We start from the raw sequence: 20,206 nt of genomic DNA, 5'->3' as shown, positions 1-20,206 counted from the left end.
CAGCATTGACTTGATTGTTAATATCAAATCTCAGGTGCAAATGCTGTTACAGTCACGCATCACCTGCCCAAAAACGATAGCTGGATTTGTGCAAAGGCCTCTGGGGGGAAAGAGTAGAATTCTAGCCATGTTTGCTCAGAAGTAAGCCTCAGCATGCTCAGTTCCTATGATAGTTATGGAAAGGCAAAAGTGATGCTGTGCTCCCCAGTTACTGAATCAAATCCTCCTCCCATCACCTGGTCGAGAATTTATTGACGGGAGCAACAGACAAGTTGCTCACAGAGTGTTTGTTCTGATTTGTTTTTAGGGAGGTTAGATGAGGTTGCATCAAAGCCAGCATCATCCCAAACTTTCTGTTATGTACTAGGTTGAATAGGATCCAGAATGTAGCAGTCTGATTGGTCCTAGAACAATAGGATTCAGAATGCAGCAGTCTGATTGGTCCTAGAACAATAGGGTCCAGAATGCAGCAGTCTGATTGGTCCTAGAACAATAGGATTCTGATTGGTCCACAGGAGCCACCCAATCCAGCTCCAGGTGGAAGTGAATCCGCAACCTGATTGGCCTACAGGTGAATCCTGGAATCAGCCAATCACGTGGGGCCCATTGTGTAAATAATGTATATAAAGCAGACATTCTGGGGGAACTTCCATTCCTCCTCACCACTATGAGCTGAATAAAGAGCATGAAATCCACTCTCGACTCCAAGTATATTTCATTTTCCTAGTGCATTTTCTAATTTCCTTATCACAAAACAAAAAACACCGCATCTTTTGGAGAAGTGGGCTGGCAGTACAAGGCCTCCAAATCAGCTGTGCAGGCATCCCTGTACTTAGGTGCAAGCAACTTAAATCACCACCGGTTTGGTGAGGGCTGCTGCCCTTAGATGGGCTTTGAGGGGGCTTCTCCGCAGGCTCCACTCACCCTGCAAAGGATCAATCCTGTTCTGCTGCACCATGATGCTGAGCTGCAGCACCAGCTGCGGGGCACTCTTGAGGAAGGTCTCCAGGAGCCGCAACATGCTGATGTCGGCGCTTTCAAACATCATCCTCCAGTAGAAGTGCCGCCGGCGATTCTCCGACTGCCAGCGGCTCTGGAGACCCAGGTACAGGGTCCGCAGGTACCTGCGCAGAAGAGAGAGGGGGCATGTGGAAGACAGCAGGTGAAGACTGGAGATCCAAAAGCCTGCGGGGACCAAACTGCAGATTATTGAAATGGGATCAGGAGTCTTTTTCCTTGCCCCTTTAGAGGGAGCTGCTGGCCTGATGTCCAGGGCCACAGAGCGCCACCGCTGCAGCTGGCCGGAAAGTATAGCGCAGTTTGCATCCCAGCAAAGATCAGGTGATTACACTAAGCCAATATGGTTGCATTTGGCCTCGTATAACTGCTGGCTCCTGCTTGGCAGGGGCGTATGAAGGGGGCGGGGCGGGCAAGATGGCCCACTGCCCCCCCCTGCTGTAGAGCAACCGAGGGCACACTGCGCATGCGTTGTCCATACAGGCTGCCGCTTGAGCATCGTCCATTCGGGCACCGCGCATGCACCATCTGTATGGGCATTGCGCATGCGCCGCCAGGAGGTTTGCCCTGCCCCGGGTGCCAGAGAGGTTTCCTCTACCACTGCTGTTTGGTTGCTCAATTCGAGCAAGAAGCTCTGATCCGTCTAGTTGGAATCCTCCTTGAAAGTCTGCTGCAAAGGTGGGGAACCTGCAACACTCAGGTGCCATTGGACTCCAGCTCCCATCAGCCCCTGCAGTCAGCATGGGACAATGGTCAGGGAAGATTGACGTTGTAATCCAGCAAGGACAGGAGGGTCTCAGGTTCCTCACCTGTGCTCTGCCAGGCTGTCTGAGAACCTCCAGCTTGGCTTCTAAGTGGGTGGGGTCCTGCTTCTGCTCAGCTTGGTTCAAATAAATAAGTAAATGCACATCCTGCTGTTCTATGGTCACACAAAGCCCTCACAAGATAGCAACAATTTATACTTGGGATGGTGATTGCACAATTGTTCATACAGCACCACTATGTGAATCCCATAAGCAAGTAGACTGGGTCCTTGCCCTAGGAGTTTACTAAGAAGAGAAGAGGAAGGGGAAGTGCCCAGGGAACAAAGGGTTAATGTGAGCCAATGCCTTCTCAGGTACTGAAGCTGCATCCTGGTTGAGTTGGATGTGAAACACAAGAGCAGTCAAGTACAACATTCCTAGATTGAACATGTTTACACATGGGGAGGAATGTTTGTCCAGCAAGCTGGAAAACATCCTGTTTCCTTCTGGGCTGGGACAGACTTCCTCTGCATGTGACTAGAGGTGGGCGTGGCCTCACCTGTGCAGGTAACGACAAAAGCACAGGGCAGGGCAGCCATCTCTCTCTTTGACTACATGCATCAAAGAAGCAACATCTGCTTAGCCAAAGAGGCTCTCTGTCTCCTTATGAGATAGTTTCCAGGTGTATGTTACTTTTCTAAGCGAAGTCTGCCTTCTGGGATCCGATTGTGAACAGAATGATGTGTGAGTAAACCTTTTTATACTTTTATAGAAGATGGTGTCGTGTCTTATCTTTTATGAGGAGAAAAGGGGGAAATACCAGAACAGTTATTATAGAGGCTTTAGCGAGCCTGAGCAAAAGCATTCCGCTGTGAGTTTAAAAAGGGGGATGTTACTCTGCTAAATTGCGAACTTGTTAACACAAGTTGGAAAGGCTATTCTCAGACAATATATCCTCTCCTGCATCCCTGAACATTCCCACAAGAAGCAGCACCAACAGAGGTGTCTTATGATGAGACAGGACACTGATTTGTCTGGCTCCGTACTGCTGACACCGACTCGAACTCCCTGTGGGAGGATGTGCAGACAAAATCACAAAGGCATGATTGCTAGACAATTGCAAACCGGGACGAAGGTAGCCTGCTGTTTCAGAACCTAAATGGCAGAACCTCTATGACATCATACTTCCAAACCTGGTGGTGGGGGAAAATACAGTGGTACCTCAGGTTACATACGCTTCAAGTTACATACGCTTCAGGTTACATACGCTTCAGGTTACAGACTCCGCTAACCCAGAAATAGTGCTTCAGGTTAAGAACTTTGCTTGAGGATGAGAACAGAAATCATGCTCCGGCGGCATGGCAGCAGCAGGAGGCCCCATTAGCTAAAGTGGTGCTTCAGGTTAAGAACAGTTTCAGGTTAAGTACAGACCTCTGGAATGAATTAAGTACTTAACCAGAGGTTCCACTGTACAATGGGTTAATTCCTACCTGCAACTCACACACTTTTTTCTATTTGCAATGGATGAAGACAGTATCTTTGTTCTCCTCCAGAGAGCAATTGCCATTTTGAGCTGGACTATGGATATTTGTAACATTTTGGGATTATTGCCTACCTGATTTTCATCACTGTATATGTATATGCATCCTAACAAGACTTTTGATGTGAGTAAACCTTGTGGTTTTTTTGTGGTGGTGGCGTGAAGGAACTTTGGCTCCTAGGAGTTTCCTCCTATGATTTCCAGTGAGATCTCATGAGGTCACCCCCAAATCTCACAAGATCTCACCCCAAACTGCCACCACTTCCCACAGCCGCAACACAACCTAGGTAAAGGATGCTTCAACAGGGGTGGCAGAAGGGCAGGGATACAGTTTCCATTTCTCCTTAAGAAAATCAACAAGCAGGAGTGGTTTTTTTCACCATCCCTTTCACTTTTAGAATCATAAAATGTACATATTTTATGGGCTAATAGCCGTAAATAAATGAATGAATGAAATGAATGAATGAATGAATCATAAAATCATAGAGTTGGAAATGTCCCCAAAGGTCATCTAGCCCAACCTCCTGTGATGCAGAAATCGTGACTAAAGTTTCCCTGCCAGGTGACCATCTGTTTACAAACCTCCAGTGAAGGAGAGTCCGCCATGTTTAAAAGCCCAAGAGCCATGCCAGGTGAAAGAGGCAGCTCCGATCACTTGCTACCAACAGAGCAGGCTTGTGTCTGTTGGTCATCCTGCACTTCCTTTGCACGGCTGTCTCCTGTCCTCCAGCGGCACTCATACCTGTTGCAGGGAGATCCTCCCTCAGGCCAGCTGTAGGCGGAAAATTAGTTTGCGTGGAGAAGGAAGGACGTCTGTAGAACGTTTGTCTGTCTCCCTCTAGGTCTGCCAGCTCCAGAACCAACCTTCACCCGACTTCTAGTGAAACGCCCATCAAATGGGTGCTGTGATGGGGAGGAGATTTTATAGACAGCTCATTGCACTGATCAAATGTGCCAGAGAAGGAGGCAGGAACAGCTGGTCTCCCAGAGCCACATGGAGCTGTAGCAGTGTACTCCTCGCAGGGCCGGATGACGACAAGATCCTTGGCTCCTGCTGCCGAAGACTGTGTCGACCATCTGCCCGTCAATCTGCACTTCGTGTAGGTGTTTGGGGGAGACGTAGTTCTGCTGCTACCCAAAAAAGGCTTTTCTTTTAGGTGTTTATTGCAAATACTGACACACTCGTCCCTGCTTCCACCGCACCTCTGCTGCCACGCTTTCCCTGCACCCCATCTTTCTGAAAGGTTCCCCGAACCCGAAAAGGTTCCACAGAGTCAAGTGCAAATATTCTGTCGTCGTCGTCACAGTGCTAAAGATTCTCAGGCCAGTTCAGCAGCACGCTCTCTGCAAGCGACATATTGCTCCATCTGCATGTTGTAAGTCACTGTTTGGGGTGCCGTGACAGCTGATGGGGTGAACACCATTTCATGTATGTAGGGCTTAGGCCCAGGCTATTCTAAATGGTGAATTCTGGTGCTGGAGGAGACTCTTGAGAGTCCCATGGACTGCAAGAAGATCCAACCTCTCCATTCTGAAGGGAATCAGCCCTGAGTGCTCCCTGGAAGGACAGATCCTGAAGCTGAGGATCCAAGACTTTGGCCACCTCAGGAGAAGAGGAGACTCCCTGGAAAAGACCCTGATGCTGGGAAAGATGGAGGGCACAAGGAGAAGGGGAGGACAGAGGACGAGATGGTTGGACAGTGTTCTCGAAGCTACCAGCATGAGTTTGACCAAACTGTGGGAGGCAGTGGAAGACAGGAGTGCCTGGCGTGCTCTGGTCCAGGGGGTCACGAAGAGTCGGACACGACTAAACGACTAAACAACAACAACAATTCTAGGCTGCATCAGCAGAAGTACAGTGTCCAAGAAAAGCTCACCAAATGCTGCTGAAATCTCTTCCTCTCAGTCTTCTCCCGCTTCTCCCTTTGACCACTCATCACCATCCCACCCCCAACCCCCTGGCTCTGAGTTTTCTTCCCTTGGGGGTTCCCCAGCTGCTGCCTTCCACTCCTCCTCCGTGTCCAGCCAGTCCATGACAGCTAGTACAGTGGAACCTCGGTTCTTGAACGTCTCTGTTGACGAACGTTTTGGAACCCGAACGCCGGAGGCTGTGGAAGACAGGAGTGCCTGGCGTGCTCTGGTCCAGGGGGTCATGAAGAGTCGGACATGACTAAATGACTAAACAACAACATTCTAAACAGCAGATTTCTCCCACAAAAAGAAAAAGAGAAGTGAGATTTATACCTGATCCTGGAGCCCAGTGCAGTGCAGGGAGAGAGATCTGAAGGACCGTATTATCCCAAACCTCCCATACAAATCTGCCCCGGCTCTAAGGTCTTTAGGGGAGCACTGTGATGTAGCAGCAAAAAAAGCTAATGCTATCCTAGGCTGCACCCACAGAAGTGGGCATCACATATTAGAAAGAATGTTGACAAGCTGGAACATGGGCAGAGGAGGGCAACTAGGATGACCAAGGGCCTGGAAAACCAAGCTTTATGAGGAGGATTGCTTGAGGAATTGAGTTTGTTTAGTACTCAAGAGTACTGAGAGGAGATATGATGTTGTTTGTTCTTCTTGCAATCCATGGGACTCTCAAGAGTCTCCTCCAGCACCATAATTCAAAGGATCAATTCTTCGGAGATATGATAGCCATCTTCAACTATCAAAAGGATCGTCATGTGGAGGATGGAAAAAGCTTGTTTTCTCCTGCTCTGCAGGGTAGGACCCAAATCAACAGATTCAAGTGACAAGAAAGGAGATTCTGACTAAACACCAGGCAGACATTCCTGAGACTAAGAGCTATTTGACAGTGGAAAGGACTATCTTGGGAGGTTGTGATTCAAGCAGAGGTTAGATGGCCACCTGTCATGTATGATCTAGTTGAGATTCCTGCATTGCAGGGGGTTGGGTCAGACAGCCCTTGTTGATCCCTTCCAGCTCTATGATTCTATGATAATGGCATAAGACTTCAGGGACTGCAGTCCACTTCACCAGATGCATTAAATTCTATCCCGGCTTGCAAGCACATATATGCATGATTTCAGGGATGCTGTAATTGTCTGTACTTTTTGGCGCACCCCCCCCCCCGACCTCATGGTTTATCATCCTCTGCCCCACCCAGACACAGATATTTGTACTGCAGGACAGCACTGCATGCTTTTGATGAAGCAGGCTGTAATCCAGAAAGGCTCATCCCATAATAACTTTGAAAGTTTTTAAGGTGCCACTAGAAGACTCTCTCCCCCCCCCCTCTCTCCAAGAAATTAATCGGAATTCTATGCCAGCATAAGAGAAAAGAGGAACGACTGGGGTGGAGAAGATGGGGTGGGCAGATTTTCTAAATTGTCATGATGGACACACAATGGAACATTTCAGACTGCAGGACGGGGGGAGGACGGACAGACAAACAAAAGCCGTCAGAAAACTGTAATTAAAAACCAGTGTGGGTTTTGCTCTTGACTTCAGCGAAGCGTGGATTGCAGCACATATGAAGGGGGAAGGGGAGCATTTTCAAACAGGTTGAACTTTCTATTTACGCTCCAGCAAGGAACTATTTTCGTCCTGTGAATATTAAACCATGTTTTGATTGAGCTAAGGTACATTTCCAAATGAGAACACTGGGGGAGGTTTTGTTCCAGGGCATGTTTGGAACGGATTCAAGTTTTTTTCCCTTCCTGATAGCCTCATCCTCTTAACAGTTTTTCTGCCGGAGAGAGCTGACTTCTCCATGTTGCTTCACCAGTTTAGCAGGACCCCCGACTCCCCAATTCTTGCCATAAAACACCAAGGCTGTACATGAACTAAGAACATAAGAAGGGCCTGCTGGATGAGGCCAATTGCTCACCGAGTCCAGCATTCTGTTCTCACAATGGCCAACCCTGGTGCCTGTGGGAAAGGAGGATCGGAGCAGGATCCGAGCACAAGAGCAACTCTCCCCTCTTGTGGTTTCCATCAGCTGGCATTCAGAAGCATCGCTGCCTCCAACCATAGGTGCCAACTCTCTGGGGCCAAAGCACCCACCACATTCCCCATGAAGGGGCCAGGCACCCACAAATATTTGGTGCCAGGGCTGTGCACGCTGCATGGCACCCATAGCCCCGGGTACCCACAGTCGTGGGGCCAAGTTGGCACTCCTGCCTCCAAATGTGGTGGCAGAGCATAGACATCCTGGCTAGTAGCCATCAATAGTCCTCTCCTCCTCCATGAATTTATCTAATCCTCTTTTAAAGCCACCCAGAAGGGAGTTTCATAGTCTAACAATGGAATTCCATAGTTTAAGAAGGACTTTACAGTCATACCTCGGGTTACAGCCACTTCAGGTTGCGTTTTTCCAGGTTACGGACCGTCGAATCCTGGAAGTACTGGAACGGGTTACTTCCGGGTTTTGGTGGTTGCACATGCGCAGAAGCACTAAATTGTGCTTTGCACATGTGCGGAAGTGCTGAATCGCAACCCGCGCGTGCACAGACGCAGGTTGCGAACGCTGTGGGTTGCGCACGTACATCCCACATGGATCACGTTCGCAACCCAAGTGTCCACTGTACCGTGGTACCTCGGGTTACAGACGCTTCAGGTTACAGACGCTTCAGGTTACAGACACCGCTAATTCAGAAATAGTACCTCGGGTGAAGAACTTTGCTTCAGGATGAGAACAGAAATCGCACAGCAGCAGCGGGAGGCCCCGTTAGCTAAAGTGATGCTTCAGGTTAAGAACAGCTTCAGGTTAAGAATGGACCTCTGGAATGAATTAATTCTTAACCTGAGGTACCACCGTATTCCATTCCTCTCCAGTCTGTCCTCTCATAGCTATGCAAGAGAGGGTTTTTAAAGCTTGACCCAAGGTCACTCAACCCAATGGGGTGTTGTGGCCAACAGAGTCCTCATTCCCTCTCTGCGGGGCAATCCCAGCTAGAATTTCCATTCTAGCTCTCCATGCTGGACAGCCAAGGAGCTCCTGGCAAACAGCAGCTCTTGAATTATTTAGTTGACACTAAACTTGTCTGGCTACGAAAAGGAGAGGTGTGCATGAGCAAGGACTTCATGCAAGGGTGTTATTAAAGGAGGGCTGGGCGCCATGGCTTAGTGGTGGACGATGAGTCTTGCAAGCCAAAGGCTCCAGGTTCAATCGCTGATGACGATTAGGTCTGTAAGAGACTCCTGCCAGAAATCCTGAATTGCCACTGCTGGTCAGTGTAGACAATATTGAGTGAGATGCAGGGTTCAAATCCCCACTCAGCAATGAAGCTCACTGGGTGACCTTGGTCCAGTCACCATCTCTCAGCCTGTCCTTCCTCACAGGGTTGTTGTGAGGATGAGATGGGGGGGGAGGAGAATGACCACCTTGGAAGATAAAGGTAAAGGTACGCCTGACCATTAGGTCCAGCCGTGGCCGACTCTGGGGTTGCAGCGCTCATCTCGCTTTATTGGCCGAGGGAGCTGGCGTACAGCTTCCGGGTCATGTGGCCAGCATGACTAAGCCGCTTCTGGCGAACCAGAGCAGCGCACGGAAACGCCGTTTACCTTCCCGCCGGAGCGGGACCTATTTATCTACTTGCACTTTGACGTGCTTTCGAACGGCTAGGTTGGCATGAGCAGGGACCGAGCAACGGGAGCTCACTCCGTCGCAGGGATTCGAACCGCCGACCACCTGATCGGCAAGCCCTAGTCTCTGTGGTTTAACCCACAGCAAGGTGATATATAAATGCAACCAACCAACCAAACAACAAGCCAACTTCCTTGTAATCTATGCCCTGGGTCTTTTGGGTCTCTTGCCTAAATCCTGTTGTCAGTGACTCTCTCTCTGTGTGTGAGCCAATTGCTAGCAGCACACATCAGCTGTGCGGTGAAAACACCTCTTCTTCTTTTAAACTCTTCAGCAAAGGCAAGTGCGCTGCTGAGCTGTCGTTGTCGTGTGCTATGCAGCGCTAAAACCGCAAGTGCACGGGAAAAGCAATGGTGGTGGCCTGGCTTGCCCTCTGGTTTAAGTCATTTTTATTATCAAAGAAGAAAGGCCACCACCGGCCACCTTGTCTCAGAGTAAAATAATAATAAAACAAAACCCCTCCACCGCTTGCAGGAAATCTCAGTGAGCACCCGATTTGTTGTGACTTTAATTTAATTAGGGGGAGGGGTAATGATGCAATATTCACAAACGGGGGGCAAATGAAGAGAAATTGATTGCGGAGCAGGATCCAGATCATCCGCGTGGGGAATTAATTGGGAGTAATGGTTAAATAAATTGAACTGATTCTGCGTGATCTGGGAAGCGGTGCAAATGATTCGGAAAATGTATCTAGTGTGATTTGGAGGGGGAATCAATGTGTTTGCACGCCATGAAATGTAAATTCTACCGATTCTTTGTAAATTTGCACATATGCATATAAATTTGAATGCCTCTGGCCTGGGAACTTTTAGCTACCCACCAAAGCCACTAGGAACCCAGTCCTATGCTTGCACAGTCCAGCATCACATAATACAGTGGTACCTCAGGTTAAGAACTTAATTCGTTCTGGAGGTGCGTTCTTAACCTGAAACTGTTCTTAACCTGAAGTAGCACTTTGGCTAATGGGGCCTCCTGCTGCCGCAGCAACACCGCCATCTGATTTCTGTTCTCATCCTGAAGCAAAGTTCTTAACCCGAGGTACTATTTCTGGGTTAGCGGAGTCTGTAACCTGAAGCATATGCAACCCGAGGTACCATTGTACATACAAACAGTCTCTCTCTCTCTCTTTCTCGGTGTAAGGAAGGTTCCAGGTTGTAGTAATAGTAATAATAATAATAATAATAATAATAATAATAATAATAATATATTATTTATACCCCACCACTCTGGGCGGCCTCCAACAAAATATTAAAATACAGTAATGCATCAAACATTAAAAGCTTCCCTAAACAGGGCTGCCTTCAGATGTCTTCTAAAAGTCTGGTTCTTCTCCTTGACATCTGGTGGGAGGGAGTTCCACAGGGCGGCTGCCACCACCGAGAAGGCCCTCTGCCTGGTTCCCTGTAACTTGGCTTCTCACAGTGAGGGAACCGCCAGAAGACCCTCGGCGCTGGACCTCAGTGTCCGGGTAGAAGAATGGAGATGGAGACGCTCCTTCAGGTATATTGGACCGAGGCCGAAGCCATCGATCAATCGCCCTCTCCTCCTTCATGAATTTGTCTCCTCCTCTTTTAAAGCCAGCCAGGTTGGTGGCCTTCAATGCCCCTTGGGAGAGCGAGCTGAATTGTTTCACTCTGCACTTTGTGAAGCAGAGAGAGAGAGGGGAGGAGGAGGAGGAGGAGGAGGAGAGGGAAAGAGAGCCTTGTTTCCTGCGCCCCTTCTGCACCGAACGGGATTCCTGCCTTTGTGAAAGGGGAGAGATGATGACTGCGAAAGGAGAAGGATTAAGCAAGAGGTACAGGGGCTATAAAGCTCCCTCCTGACCTAGTAAACCTGTCACCCAAACGGATGGCTTTTATATCGGATCCATAAAACGCTCCCGGTCGACTCCATTAGCCACCGAGGGCCAGGAGAAAAACCTTATTCCAGCACTTTCGCCCCATACATCAGCTCTAAAGAGGGCTGCAGGAGCTTGTCAGCCCCACAGCTCCAAGGCACCAAGGGGGCCTGCCAAACGGCCTTCTCCGCAAGAGGGTCTGGATGCCTCCGGCAAGACAGGAGTCAGCTGGGATCATTTTCCCGCCTGCCACCATAAGTCAAGGCTCCTTAGTCGGTGTGACTTGGGGGTGGTAAGCCTGACTCGCTCGATGGAAGGCTTGAATGGAGTCTGAGACAGTCTTCAGTGAGGCTTGTTGTGGGAGGCACCAGGGGATGGGCAGATAGCACCCCCCAGGGACTGGGAACGCGGTCTGTCTGTCACTGGACAAAAGGGGAATCTTTGGACCTGACCATCTGTTCGTGACAAGGATCCTATGTCCCCCCGCTTTATATATATATATATAAATTTTATTTTCAATGCAAAATTACAACAAAAATTACAAACATTGAATCCAAAATAAAACTATACAAACAAGAAGGGAAAACAGAACTCAAAAGAAAGAAAACAAGAAAACACAGAAAAGCACACATCTACAAATAAAGCCATAGGTAAAGGTAAAGGGAACCCTGATCGTTAGGTCCAGTTGTGGCCGACTCTGGGGTTGCGGCACTCATCTCGCTTTCTTGGCCGAGGGAGCCGGCGTACAGCTTCCGGGTCATGTGGGCAGCATGCCAAAGCTGCTTCTGGCGAACCAGAGCAGCGCACGGAAACGCCGTTTCCCTTCCCGCCGGAGCGGTACCTATTTATCTACTTGCACTTTGACGTGCTTTCGAACTGCTAAGTTGGCAGGAGCTGGGACCTAGCAACAGAAGCTCACCCCGTCGCGGGTATTTGAACCACCAACCTTTTGATCGGCAAATCCTAGGCTCTGTGGTTTAACCCACAGCGCCACCCGCGTCCCTTAAATAAAACCATATCTTCCTTCTAATCTAGTCATTACATACATAAACACATATCGACTTCCTTCCTTTGTTCTAAGACCTCAAAAATTTTACTCTTTCTAAATTGTTGTGTCTAATGTAGATTAGATTTATACTTTTTACACCATTTTTCTTTTTCTTTAACCCTGCAAAGCATCATTCATTACATATCGATATGCTTACTCCAGAACAATGTTTTTTCATATACTCTTTAGCACATCCCCATTTTTACTAATTTCTGGTCCGATTGTCCCCTTATAAATGCTGTGAGTCTTGCCAGATTTATATATTCATATATTCTCTTTTGTTGTTGTTGTTGTTTAGTCGTGTCCGACTCTTCGTGACCCCCTGGACCAGAGCACGCCACTGCCTCCCGCAGTTTGGTCAAACTCATGCTGGTAGCTTCGAGAACACTGTCCAACCATCTTGTCCTTTGTCATCCCCTTCTCCTTGTGCCCTCCATCTTTCCCAACATCAGGGTCTTTTCCAGGGAGTCTTCTCTTCTCATGAGGTGGCCAAAGTACTGGAGCCTCAGCTTCAGGATCTGTCCTTCCAGTGAGCACTCAGGGCTGATTTCCTTAAGAATGGATGCGTTTGATCTTCTTGCAGTCCATGGGACTCTCAAGAGTCTCCTCCAGCACCATAATTCAAAAGCATCAATTCTTCGGCCATCAGCCTTCTTTATGGTCCAGCTCTCACTTCCATACATCACTACTGGGAAAACCATAGCTTTAACTATACGGACCTTTCTTGGCAAGGTGATGTTTTTTAAGATGCCGTCTAGGTTTGTCATATTCGCTTTTAATGTAACATAAGAACGTCAGAAGACTGCTGTGCCTGGAGTCAGGCAGGTCGTGCATCCATAGCAGTGACCTGAGGAGGCATGACCACTGGAATGACCACAGAGAAAAGAAACGCCAAAGTGCATCTGCGTCAGAACAACTGGACACCTTCATCTGCCCTGGCTGCAACAAAACATGTCTCTCCCCTATTGGTCTCTACAGTCCAGGCACAACAGCTTGTCCCCACGATTGAGGAGGCCGGCGTCATGCAACATGCTGACATGTCTCACACATGACTCTCATGCAAGTTGTGTGGCATGTGCATTTAAAAACCTGTTTTTTAAACGTCGCGAGGGATTGACTGATGGTTTTATGCTACTTTCTTATTTTAGTTTTTAATTCATCCGTTTGTTTTGAGCGTTCGATAAACATAGTATTTATTACTTGCTATAAGCTGCCTTGTGAGGCTTATACCATAAAAGGTGGGATATAAGTACCTTAAATAAGCAGACAGATCCCGAGCATGACAAATCCCCTCCGCCAGAGTTATCCTCGAGGGAAATTAAGTAGCAATTATGCATATAAATTGCTGCGTGTTTATGCAGCAATTTTACACGCATGGAGGGTTGTCGCACACAACAATCTACATGTGGGATTCAACTCACACACGACTAAAGTTTGGTTTTGGCTGCATCTGGCTGACCAACACATTTTTGTTTTACTCAGACTAGGACTTGCCGATCAGAAGGTCGGCGGTTCGAATCCCCGCGACGGGGTGAGCTCCCGTTGCTCGGTCCCTGCTCCTGCCAACCTAGCAGTACGAAAGCAAGTCAAAGTGCAAGTAGATAAATAGGTACCACTCTGGAGGGAAGGTAAATGGCGTTTCCGTGCTCTGCTCTGGTTCGCCAGAAGCAGCTTAGTCATGCTGGCCACATGACCTGGAAAAACTGTCTGCGGACAAACGTTGGCTCCCTCGGCCAGTAAAACGAGATGAGCACTGCAATCCCAGAGTCATTCACGACTGGACTTAACTGTCAGGGGTCCTTTACCTTTTTTTCAAGGCATAAGCACGGATCTGCAGCCCTACCAGAGAGTAAGTGATACTTTCTTCCAAAAAAGTAGGCACACACTTGAGTTGCAAATTTTAATCTGAAAAGATGCATATCGTAATCTGCGTATCCAAAAGGATCAAAGAAACAAGGCGATAAACAGAGAGGCTTAATTTGCTATTAGTTTTGTGTGTGTGTGCCTGTTAGGAACTAGAACTGAAATAAGAACTAGAGGAGGAAGGCTTGAAGGAAAGCTATCTGTCATTGTTGTACCAGTCATCTCCTCCCATACAACTAATTAAATACAGGGATTTATATCCCACCCTTCAAATACATTCTCAGGGTGTCCCAGGAACAATGAAAACACTAGAATAGATTAAAAGAATCTTTTAAAAAAAAACCCTGTAAATATCTCATGGCGACAAAACTGCTTAGATTAAAAGGAGTAACAGGCTAAAAATATCTTCATGTGGCACCCGAGTAGCACCCAGGTAAGGTGTCAGACAGGCCTCTCTGCAGGAGAGCATTTCACCTGCAAGGGTGCCACCACAGATGAGGCCATGTTCCTAGTATAACAGCTGCTGCTGCTACATTTTTAAAGACTGGTTTCCCCCTGTCCTCAGGATGGTGTAGTGACCTGACTTTTTTCTCTGGTTCATGAGAGCGGACTTGTCTTGCTCGTGTTGCACTGCATTGTGGGAAACAGGCCCCCTGTAACCTCGAAATCACTCGTGACTCTGGGAACCTAAGAGCTGACATCCTGGCTTCAGAGATAACTGACCCCCCAATAAGAAAGGGCACAAAATCCATCATTTTCTCCCCCTTTAAGAATGCGTCTTCTTCAAGCAAAAAGAGGTACGAGTTGACGATCTAATGATTGACATGGTAAAAAAATGCCCGTTCTCCCGCCATTCTCCCATAAATGAACATATTTTGCACCTTTCACAGGAGACAGAGGGGAGGCCTCGGAAGACCCCCAGATCACCTATATTACCTTTCAAGCAAATCCTTTCAAACTCCTCTTGGTCCATTTCCACTCCTATTTTACATTGGATCCTACGAGATCCCAAAGCACGTTTAAGGTGGAGTTTCGGAACAGGTACTTTCGCACACTCTGCTCCAACAGAGCTCTACCCACTCTACATCACTGTCAAGGATCATAGAAGTGGAGGGTATCAGGTTGGCAAAGGGCGATAGAAGCAGAATCGATGTCAGGAATGCTAAAAAAGACGTGTTATTTATGGAAATTATAGCCCACCTTTTCCCCTCCAACAAGCTCAAGGGGGGCGTGTGGTTCTCTTCCCATTTAATCTGCAAAACAACCCCATGAGGTTGGTTAGGCTGAAAGGCTGTCACTGGCCCTCAAGGTCACCCCCAGTGAGTTGGGATTTGAACCCTGACCTCCCAGCTCCTAGTCCAACACTCTAACCATTATACCACACTGCCTTTCACTGTATTGCTAGGTCCTTTTCTCTTTCCTGACAATCATCTACTTCCCATTGTGACTCCTGAGCATCCGATAGAAAAATGGTCCTTGCATGTCCTTGCATGACATCTCACCCAACTGAGGACATCTCACCCAGGTGATACATCTCAGCAACAGAAGAGCCCCTTAGCAGCTGGAGTGGAAAGGGGAGTGGAAAGGGGAGGCAGCAAAAGGCAGAGGGGGGGGAGCCTCCCCCCTAGAGTCAGGGCGCAGAAAAGGACCAGCAAGGCAGGTTCAAAACCGCCGCGGGGTCAAGAGCGGCCGAGGCAGCCTGCAAGCCCTGATCTTGAGCTGTCAGCCGGTGCTCTGGACGGCTGCATTACCAAGGACACTGACATGTGACAGACACTGTTAATCCCAGACTTCAAATATTCAGAGAGAAAAGGTTGGGGGGGGGGAGAGATTGAGGATTTAATGGGCTTTGGACAGTTTCCCAGGCATTCAAATATGTCCAGAATGCTGCAGCAGCGCAATGCTCTAGGAAGCAGCTGGATGAGATGCGCCAAGGGCATGCCCGTCGCCACCAAGGAAGATGCCAAGCTCAACAGCTGCTTTTCAAGGCGCAGGTTACGTTGGGGAAGCAACAGAGGTAATGACTTGGGGAGCAGGCAGCCTCCCTCCATCCCAGGCGGGCCTTCTAGTCTGCAAGGGGGTCATCTAGAGCTGGAGCTGAGTCCTATAAAGGCCGAGCCCCCCTTATAAGCTCCCCATCTCACCCCCATAAAGGCATGAACCCCCACAACGGCAGGAAGGACCTCTGTACCAAACCTCAGAGGAAGAGGTGGCTTGTTCCTGCAAGCCTGCAAAGTTCAGACAGGACTTTCCAGGCATTCGTCATCCCTTTGATTTGGGCTCAGTAGCTAACCTTGAGAGTCCCATGGACTGCAAGAAGATCAAACCTCTCCATTCTGAAGGAAATCAGCCCTGAGTGCTCACTGGAAGGACAGATCCTGAAGCTGAGGCTCCAAGACTTTGGCCAACTCATGAGAAGAGAAGACTCCCTGGAAAAGACCCTGATGTTGGGAAAGATGGAGGGCACAAGGAGAAGGGGATGACAGAGGAGGAGATGGTTGGATAGTGTTCTTGAAGCTACCAGCATGAGTTTGACCAAACTGCAGTGGAAGACAGGAGTGCCTCGCATGCTCTGGTCCAGAGGGTCACAAAGAGTCAGACACGACTAAACGACTAAACAACAACAACAACAACAACATAATTATCTCCTCCCAGCCTCCTCTTCTCCAGGCTAAACATCCCCAACTCCCTCAACTGCTCCTCATCAGGCTTGGTTTCCAGACGCTTGATCATCTTGGTCGCCCTCCTCTGCACACCTTCCAGGTTATCAGTATCCTTCTTAAATTGTGCTGCCCAGAACTGGACACAGGCCTCCAGGTGGGGTCTGACTGCTTACTGCTTAATTGGAACAAATGTCAATCCACAGAAAACCAAAAGGAAAATTTGTCCCCCTTCTGAACCAGTCCTAAAATAGCTCCTGAACAGGCTTTGCTTTCCCAGGAACTGTGTTGTGGATGGTCCACTCAAAGTTCTTTTGTTCCTTTGCTTACCTACCCCTGCATAATAATTTTCCCAGTTGGCTCTCCAGCTCCAAGCAGTGCACTTCCGGCTTTCTCTGTGTGCTTATTTTGCTTTCTTCTGTTTGGCACTCGTATAAAAATTACAATTCAACGATATAGGAGCTAAATGTGTGTGTGTGTGTGTGTGTGTGTGTGTGTGTGTGTGTGTGTGTGTTTGTGTGTGTGTCACTCATTTGTTTTGATTGGTTGTGATGGCTCCAATCACAGCTTTATTTTCTGCCTTTAATAATACGCTTTGGAAAGGTCCCAGCTCCTTTTGTATTTGTCAAACGATTGTCTGTTCATCCAGTTTTCTGATTATCCGGTTTTCTGATTCTCTGGCTCCCTGTCTTGAGTGGGCAGGACTGAAGGTGGAGACAGCAAGAAAAGTGCCGTCCTATTGATTATAGGAGGAACGAACAGGAAAACATGGCCTGGAAAACCCAGGAACAAATTGAAAAAGAAGAGGCATGGCCTTAAGGGAAACTATGACACTGGGCTCTGATCTGCAGAGCCGTATAATGGCATGTGCTAACTGCAGAGTACCTAACAGAAGCAGAAGACATCAAGAAGAGGTGGCAAGAATACACAGAGGAATTATACCAGAAAGATATGGATGGCTTGTATACCCCAGGTAGTGTGGTTGCTGACCTTGAGCCAGACATCCTGGAGAGTGAAGTCAAATGGGCCTTAGAAAGCACTGCAAGCTATGGTTTTCCCAGTAGTGATGTATGGAAGTGAGAGCTGGACCATAAAGAAGGCTGATCGCCGAAGAATTGATGCTTTTGAATTCTGGTGCTGGAGGAGACTCTTGAGAGTCCTATGGACTGCAAGAAGATCAAACCTCTCCATTCTGAAGGAAATCAGCCCTGAGTGCTCACTGGAAGGCCAGATCGTGAAGCTGAAGCTCCAATAGTTTGGCCACCTCATGAGAAGAGAAGACTCCCTGGAAAAGACCCTGATGTTGGGAAAGATGGAGGGCACAAGGAGAAGGGGACAACAGAGGATGAGATGGTTGGATAGTGTTCTTGAAGCGACCAGCATGAGTTTGACCAAACTGCGGGAGGCAGTGGAGGACAGAGGTGCCTGGCGTGCTCTGGTCCATGGGGTCACAAAGAGTTGGACACGACTAAACAACAATAACAGCAACAACAACTGCAGAGTATTCTGTGCAAACTCTGCCAGATATTTCTCCCTCTCCAGCTCTTTCTCACACATGACTCCAGCCTTTTCTTCCGGCTTCAGAATGGCTTCTAGCAAGAGATTCGTGCAGCAAGCGAAAGGTGTTTTCTCCCCAAGCACAAAAAGGACGCCTTGCAAGCAGCCCATAATAACCCCTTTGACTTCCCCCTCCCCGCTTTAATAAGCCAACTTTCAGTCCCACCCCTTTCTCTCTTTTCCTGAGATGGTTTCAAGTCTCTCCTGCTGGGAGTCGCGAAAGGGCCCAGCGAGTGTTGACAAGTGAACAGGGCCCGTCTTGTCAGCAAATAATGTGATTTTAATAGTCACATTTCCAGCGTCATTATGTCCCAATTACTGCCATGTGGAGGTCTGGAAACCCAGTGGCCAGTTTTTCTGGCTTCAGCAGATAGGTTGTAGCGGGTGGGGGAACCAACTCTTAAGATTTAATACAGAGTTTGGCTCAAGCTGCTAAATTTAGCAGCTGGTGTAACCTGCAGCTTCATGTGACCTTTCAATGCCCAAGCTATGCCCTGGAGCATGTGAAATATTAATAAAGAGCCTGGAATCATGCACAGAGCACATCTTCCTAACCACAGGCAGCCTCTCCTATCTAGGCCACTTCCAGACTGTTGTGATTTTCGGGTAGCATTTGTTGAGGTGTTTTGTTTGGAAAAGCTGAAAGTTTTCCAGCTTTTTTTGGATCGATCCAGGACATAATGCTGCCTTCCAGAAAATTCTCCCTGGATGTCAATTCCACCTTTGAAATCCCGGTAATGTCTGGGAAAATCTGGACGTATGGCAGCCCTCGATTCGGTCACTTGCAGACAGGAGTTGTTGGTTCAAAAAATCTGGCAGGCATCAGGTTGGAGAATGCTGACCTAAGATCACCGAGACTGCAAGTGAGAGTCCAAATGACACAGAAGTGTTTTTTAAAAGGTGATGCTGCTCAGGTTTGGAGTGGATCAGGCTGAGTCTCCACTTACAAATGCCATCTCCAGCTTCTCGAAAGATTTCATCAACAGTGTCTTGGAAAAATCTTACGCATCACTTGGGAAGACAGGCGAACTCGTATCAGTGTACTGGATGAAGCAAAGATCACCAGCCCTTGAGATATTTGAAGATGGCTGTCATATCACCACTCAGGGGAGAGTGGAAAGGGACTGTAGCCTTATCGGAGTTCACCGATTGGGTCTGCGTTGCTCCGGGACAGGAGGAAGGAAGTCAAATGACACCGAGGTTGATTCCAAGAAAGAGTTTATTCTGCTCTCCGGATAGCAGAAGGCACTTGCATGGTGAGTCCACAGCAAGTCCAAAGAAATGAGAAGTTTCATGCAACATATATATCCTCCAGGCACTCTCTCCCTCCTTCCCCAGGAATCCAACCACATCAGCCTATGTACGCAGGTTGACATCACATATGTTCTTGCTTTGGTATTCTTAACCATAAAAGGGAATTCCTTCCTGTACTTCTGACCATAAAAGGATCTTCCTCTTCCTACTCTTATCTTGGAGGAAGAGGTCATCATCTCTGAGAACATGCTTCTGGCATTGTTCCCGGACTTAGGTCTGTGCGTCTTTTGTGGTCGGGACATAAGATAAGGCACTGATGTGTCTTCTCTGTTCTACTGGTGCAGTCAGGGCCATCCCTGCTGTCACAAACTGATAAAGGAGAGGGCTCTGAGCACAGCCAGGTTTTTGTTTATACATTGACTCAGAGCTCAAGTTAATGGATTTTAGCTAAGGAAAAATAGGGATTTTGGTGCAGTTTCAAACTGCCTGCACAGTCAGTTTTGGGTTTGGGAAACCCATTCCTTCATGTATACAAAGCCCATTTTGTGAATGCGCAAGGATTCTGCTCTGGCTTCCATACTACTTCATATGTGCCTATTCAGATAATAAATGTTGCCGAATCAGCTCATGAGTCACGGCTATTCAGTAAGAAGGACAACAATGTCTGCTACGAGATGAAACATTCTTAAGAGTGGACTTTTTTATTTAAAAAAGGGGGAATGGTCCCTTTGTCGACACAGCTGCTTTCAGAAGCCAGCGCAAGTTCGGTTCTTGCAGATTAAGTGGACCCAGTGATACAGCAGGTGGTGGAGAGTCTTAAAAATGGGATAGGTTTGCGTTGTGTGTGTGCATGCAGAACAGGGACACAGACCACACTTTCCAGACAGAAGGTTATCTACCTAACTCTTCCTGGATCTATGTTTTATTACTTTCTATATCCCTTGTAAAAAGGTCTTTGATGTGTAGTCTGTTGGTAAATAGCATTGGTCAGTAAAAGCCTTTGATGTATGGCCGCTCGTAGCTGAACCTGTACTGGCCCTAACGACACAGATCTATAAAATATCCAGTTTGGGGGCACTGCAGTC

The 20,206-nt window shown here is 48.0% G+C and overlaps 1 protein-coding gene across 1 annotated transcript in view; it reads right to left on the bottom strand.

Moving 5' to 3' along the window:
* Positions 1 to 20,206, bottom strand: part of XKR7 (XK related 7) — a 54,250-nt gene that overhangs the window by 9,507 nt on the left and 24,537 nt on the right. Inside the window, exon 2 of the mRNA XM_028735592.2 lies at positions 925 to 1,124. Within this exon, the coding sequence (XP_028591425.2) occupies positions 925 to 1,124 (200 nt within the window). The remainder of the gene's footprint in view (positions 1 to 924; positions 1,125 to 20,206) is intronic.

This window comes from Podarcis muralis, chromosome 5, assembly GCF_964188315.1.
Source record: "Podarcis muralis chromosome 5, rPodMur119.hap1.1, whole genome shotgun sequence".
In the NCBI taxonomy this organism is placed as follows: domain Eukaryota; kingdom Metazoa; phylum Chordata; class Lepidosauria; order Squamata; family Lacertidae; genus Podarcis; species Podarcis muralis.
Note: the sequence above shows the minus strand (reverse complement) of the source record. Positions and strands in the feature narration are given on the sequence as shown.